This window comes from Mastomys coucha, unplaced genomic scaffold, assembly GCF_008632895.1.
Source record: "Mastomys coucha isolate ucsf_1 unplaced genomic scaffold, UCSF_Mcou_1 pScaffold1, whole genome shotgun sequence".
Lineage (NCBI taxonomy): Eukaryota > Metazoa > Chordata > Mammalia > Rodentia > Muridae > Mastomys > Mastomys coucha.
This window is the reverse complement of record NW_022196891.1, coordinates 90,504,955-90,510,418: the sequence shown is the minus strand read 5'-3', so window position 1 is coordinate 90,510,418 and position 5,464 is coordinate 90,504,955. Positions and strand designations below refer to the sequence as shown.

Here is a 5,464-nt window from a genome sequence, read left to right as displayed (position 1 = left end):
AAAAAAAAAAAAAAAAAAAAAAATTAGGATTACACACATTTTATAAACAGAGGAATAACATAGAAATGCACATACACACTCACACTCCCAAGTTTTGTTATATGACACCTTTTTGTGACTTTTTAAAATAATTATTTATTTATTTATTATATGTAAGTACACTGTAGCTATCTTCAGAAGAGAGAATCAGATCCCATTACAGATGGTTGTGAGTCACCATGTAAATGCTGGGAATTGAACTCAGGACCTCTGAAAGAGCAGTCAGTACTCTTAACCACTGAGCCATCTCTCCAGCCACTATATGACACCTTTTGTTTTGTCCATAATCTACCACAAAAAAAAAAAAGAAAAGTCCAGGTGAGGCCCCTGACCTTGGATCTCCAGAACCATGAGTCAGATAAACCCCTTAACTTTAAAATTTACCCACCCTGAGGTACTACGTATTAAACTCAGAAAGGGGCTAGATGTCTGTTCTGCTCAGCTCCGTCTCAGCTTTAACATGGGAAGCCCTCATCAGCCCTCAGCTAAATAGAGGGTTGATCAGCTTATGGCTTGGTTTGATCTTCATAACTACAAGTTGTGTCGGGCCCAAATACAGCACAGACCTGTATTTCTAAAAGTAGTCTCAGGCCAGTCAAGGTATATGTTTCATTCCCAAGCCTTTCTACCCCACCCCATCCCACCCTACCCCACCCACCTCACCCTCCCCACCTCCCATCCAAAAGCTAAGGGGTCTTTCTCCAGCAGACAGAGTTGTGCTGACCTCCTGCTTCAGCCCCCTGATACTCCCTCAATGGGCACCACCAAATCCACCAGTGACTAACCCTTATCATTTGCTGCCTAGCCACTGACAGCAAGCTTGTGGGGTCAGGGGTCAAGGTCAGGTTATTTTAGAGGGGGAAGATGTTCACCTCATGCAGCCCTGGGGAAGAGGAACCCCAGGTGAATTATGACGGATGTCTACGTTATAGAAACAGGAAATACTTGCTGCCCAGTCAGTTTTGGAGTTTTAGGTCAGAAACTGGGCTGATTCATCTTCTGAGGGGAAACCAAGTGGGTGCCCTCCTATTAAGGGACACACCGTCTTCTTTCCCAGGAGTCACAGTGTCTGGAACCCTCATGGTTGTTGGGAAAGCTCCATGGTTATGGCTGCCAGCTACTAGAAGTGCTCCAAAACTATCAGGAAGATTTAAGAACAATGCCAAGCCTGAAGTTAGCCTTGGCTTGGACCCTCTCTACAGAACTTTCCGGACTGACAAGATTAAAAGAATAAAGCCAAGTCAGGATCCTCCAAGAATGATCTCCATTTGGCCTGTGGTTACCTTGATGACTTATGTATCAGCCGAAGTGTGAACTTTAAATTTGAAACGTCCGTCCGTGGCCTTGGCCAGTCCCCACCTTTGACAAGGTCTTACCCGAAGGGCCAGTAGCAGACCAAAGGGTGGTCAGCACCTTCCGAGTCTGGCAGTGACTTTGGACCCCCAAGATTGGCACCCTTTCCCCTCTGGCTCTGGGCTCTAACAGGGAAGGCTGAGCAGGCTGTTGCAACATTGCATCAGTGACCTTTGCAATTTTCTGGCCGGTTGGTTCCCCTTCCTTCCCGCCCCACCCCCTGCTTCAAGCCCTTTGCCCTACCCCTTTACCTACTTTGTTAACTCAGGTACACCAATAGCCACAGCTAAATTATAGCCCACCCCCCACCCAGGGGATCATAATTAATCCTAATCTAACCAGCTTCCCGAGAGTGCCCTCCGTTCTGGATCCCCAACTCTCCCAAACCTGAGCAGGGTGGCATGGAACCATTGTTAAGAGGGTGAAATACTTTCATTATAGACAAATTTTTACCACAGGCCTTCTTTAAGGCTTACCTCCAACTTTACTTCTCAAACCAACGTAGAAAAGAGGGCAATTTGTGTGTGCGTATGTGCAAACATATATGACCCACACAGCCTAACACATACTAGGCAAGCAATCTACCACTGAACCACATCTATAACCCTCTTTATTTTGATTTTCTGACACAGTCTCAGTAAGTTATTCAGGTTATGCTCAGACTCACCCATTCTCTTGCCTCTTGCTGGAATTAACAGACATGTGCTTTGGGTTTAATGACTATTCCCTTTAATACAGAAATAACGACGGAAGCACCTTACTGAGACTAATTCATTCTCTCTCCTCCCTCTCCCCCGCTTCGGCACCCCCCCCCACACACACACACACCTCTATGCATTAGATGGAACCCCTCAACGAAAAGCTTTCTGTTAGGTGACTAGCAGTGTTGCTGCTGTTCCCATCTTAGAAAAGCCTACCAGTCAAGAAAGCAGAACTCTGGGAGAACATTCTACTCCCTGGAGATACGTTTTTCTCATTTGGATTGCCTGCTCACTTCAGAATCCCTCTGTTGCCTTCCCTTCCACCCACACCCTCCCTGACAGGTGAGAAGGTGACCTTTCTGAATGAAAATGAACCCCAGATTCCCTCATTAGGGTCTTTCTCAGTTCTTCCTGGACTACAGGGGAGTTTGGGCCAGGGGGTCAGGGGGCCAGGGGAACAGGGGGACGAAGTGGGGCGGCGGGGGGACAGGGGGACAGGGGAACAGGGGAACAGACAAGACTAGAAAGTGTGTCCTGTCAGGGAAGCATGTCACACCATCACCTGGTGATCTCTTCTTTGGCTGACCACTGAAGTGGTGCCTTGGGCTCAGTTTTTGCAGCACCAGCGGTCTAGGGTCTCAGGGCGCACACAGCAGGGGCGTGCACTACTCCTGGTCACCTCCCTGGTCCCCAGCCGCGCCCCTCCCGTTCTTCCTCCTCCTCCCCACCCCCCCACCCCCACCCCCGGCCCGGCTTCTTTTTCTGCAGTCAGAGCTCAGGCCAGCGAGCCAGGAGGCGGATCCCGGGCAAAAGATATAAGGGCTCTCTCTGTTCACTGAGCGCTGCGGAGTGTCCCTCCCAAAGAGTGGCGGCTGAGGGAAGAAGGACTCCAAAGCCACTCTGACTCACGGACGCCTGACCTTCACCACCAGCAAGTGCTGCCTCTCTTCTCACTGCACCCTAGGTAAGCCTCCAAGCCCGGGAACCGAGGGTGGGCGAGAGACAGCAGATCCCCTTCTCAGCTGCCTTCTCCCCTGGGCTCGACTTCCCCTAGTCTGCAGCCGACCCGTTTCTGAGCTTAGGGTTCCCTGCTCTGCTGCTGTCCCCCCACCCCCCCCCGAAGACTCAACCCCTTTCCTCTCTACCTCTGCAGGCCCAACCACCCACCGCCCAGAGCTCAGATGGAAAGTGTGCAGGAGCTGATCCCTCTGGCCAAGGAGATGATGGCGCAGAAGCCCAGAGGGAAGCTAGTGAAACTGTACGTGCTGGGCAGTGTGCTGGCGCTCTTCGGTGTGGTGCTTGGCCTAGTTGAGACGGTGTGCAGCCCTTTCACAGCCACCAGCCGTCTGCGAGACCAGGAGGCTGCAGTGGCGGAGCTGCGGGAAGCTTGTGAGCAGCAGTCCCTCCACAAGCAGGCACTGCTGGCAGGAGGCAAGGCACAGGAGGCGACCCTGTGCAGCCGGGCTCTGTCCCTCCGGCAGCACGCCTCTTAAGTTCGGTGACTGGCAGAGAAGGAAGCAAGACCACAGAGAGATCATGACCCAGGTGGGCAAGAGCGGAGTCACATGCTGTATCAAGGTGCCACCGAATCCAGAACTGACCCTGCACAGATCACCTAAGGGGTCTGGGACTGACTTGCTGCTGTGCAGCACGCAATGTGATTTGTCCAAGGCTGTGGGAGCGATTAAGGAACTATATCACTTTGCATTAGGGAAGGAGACATGCTTTTTTATACTGTTATTTTTAATGTTATTATTATTATTACAATAACTATCATTTTGCATTTTGAAATAAAAACGTTTTATACTCTAGCTCATTATTTAATTCTTGGGCGGCAAGGTGACCCTCTCACTCAGAACTGTGACTAGCCCTGCTTCACACCCGGGGCTTGAATACTGCCTGGCACAGAATAGGTCTACTCACACAGGAGTGAAACTCTAAACATGCTACAGGTGTTAGCACTTTTGGATCACAAGATAAATCAATTTCTGACCTAGAATGTGTGTGTGTGTGTGTGTGTGTGTGTGTGTGTGTGTGTGTGTGTGAGAGAGAGAGAGAGAGAGAGAGAGAGAGAGAGAGAGAGAGAGAGAGAGGAAAAAAACTAATGGATTTCTAGGGCAAAGAAAAGGTCATTTACCCTCTTTGTGCTGGAGATTTCTGTGGCTGATCTCTCTGCTTAACTATTAGAGTGAGGAAAAGAGGAGATGGAGGAGGAAGGGAGACTGTAGGAGAGAGGGGAGGAGGTTGGAAGAACAGAGAGAATGAAAGAGAGACAGAAGGAAGAGTGGGGAGGAAGGGAAGAGAAGAAAGATAGGAAGAATGGGGCAAAAATGAAACCCAGCCGTCCTGTGGGAGCAGGAGCTCTCTCTCCTAAGGGCACAGCTGACCACAGTAAGAAGCTTAGAAGGAGAAAAGACTGTTATCACAGACCTGAGTCCTTTCCCAGGAGTCAGAGTTGATCTTGTGTCAACAGCTAATTTAGTAACACTATGGGGCTTCCCAAAGTAACCCCTCCCTGCCCAGGAAGGGCCAAGAAGATAGCTTGATGCCACTCCCCAGGATCTTTAATGTCATCTGCTGTAGCCAGGTGTGAGCATGTTAACTTGACTCTCCAACCTCCCAACCTACTTTTACACACAGACACCTCCATTTTGTTTAGCTCTGCAGACCCAAACTCTCCCCAGCGCTTCTGGCTCCGATCAACTGTCAGTTCTCCTTAAAAATCCATCCCCCCAGGGAAAGAAGGGAGGGAGTGTGAATGAAAAGAACATGTCTGAGTGACACCAGTCTTCTTCCTGTTTCCAAATCCAGACACTTGACCCTGTGTTAAGGCAGAGTCCAGCCTTAACACCCCCAAAGCTCCCAGGAGCTGGGCCAATCCAGCCGTTTAGTCAGTCTTACAGATGCCTCTTCCACAGGCTGCTTGCTCCTCTGCCCACTCAACACCTTGTCCAGTTCATCTCCTGCATCACCGCCTGGGCTGGTCCTCCTTCGGTACCTCTCACCTTGCTATTCCTGCATGAGATTCTAGTTTCTCTCTGACCTGCTGCTGGCTACCTCCTGTCTGCCTTTGAGAGCTGCCCAGCATGGACACTGATATTTTTCTATATTTGTGCTTTTGTTTACATTACTCTCCTCATACCCATATTCTCTACATCTCTGAGGAAGATAACCCTCCATGCTTCAAGGATTTCAAGTTTTCCACCCATCAGGAAACTTTGTATCAAAACTGTGTGCTCTGGCTTTTGGGTGTGATGGTTATGTCTATATTCAGAGAGTTTGCCTATGTATGAAAACACAAGTGCCCAAGCATACAGACAGTCATTCTAGGTTACAGTGAAACATCTCTTGCAGACTCTCCTTCACAGTCC

The 5,464-nt window shown here is 49.7% G+C and overlaps 1 protein-coding gene across 1 annotated transcript; it reads left to right on the top strand.

The window, feature by feature from the left end:
• The first annotated feature begins 2,856 nt into the window (after nucleotides 1-2,856).
• G0s2 (G0/G1 switch 2) lies at nucleotides 2,857-3,904 on the top strand. The gene is made up of 2 exons (XM_031339557.1): nucleotides 2,857-3,057; nucleotides 3,247-3,904. Exon 2 carries the CDS (start codon nucleotides 3,275-3,277, stop codon nucleotides 3,584-3,586), a length of 312 nt encoding a protein of 103 aa, XP_031195417.1. The 5' UTR covers nucleotides 2,857-3,057; nucleotides 3,247-3,274; the 3' UTR covers nucleotides 3,587-3,904.
• Nucleotides 3,905-5,464: the final 1,560 nt, after the last annotated feature.

Bases quoted from the DNA above. Each gene is read 5' to 3' on its own strand.
- G0s2 (XM_031339557.1), top strand. From the start codon at position 3,275: ATGGAAAGTGTGCAGGAGCTGATCCCTCTGGCCAAGGAGATGATGGCG.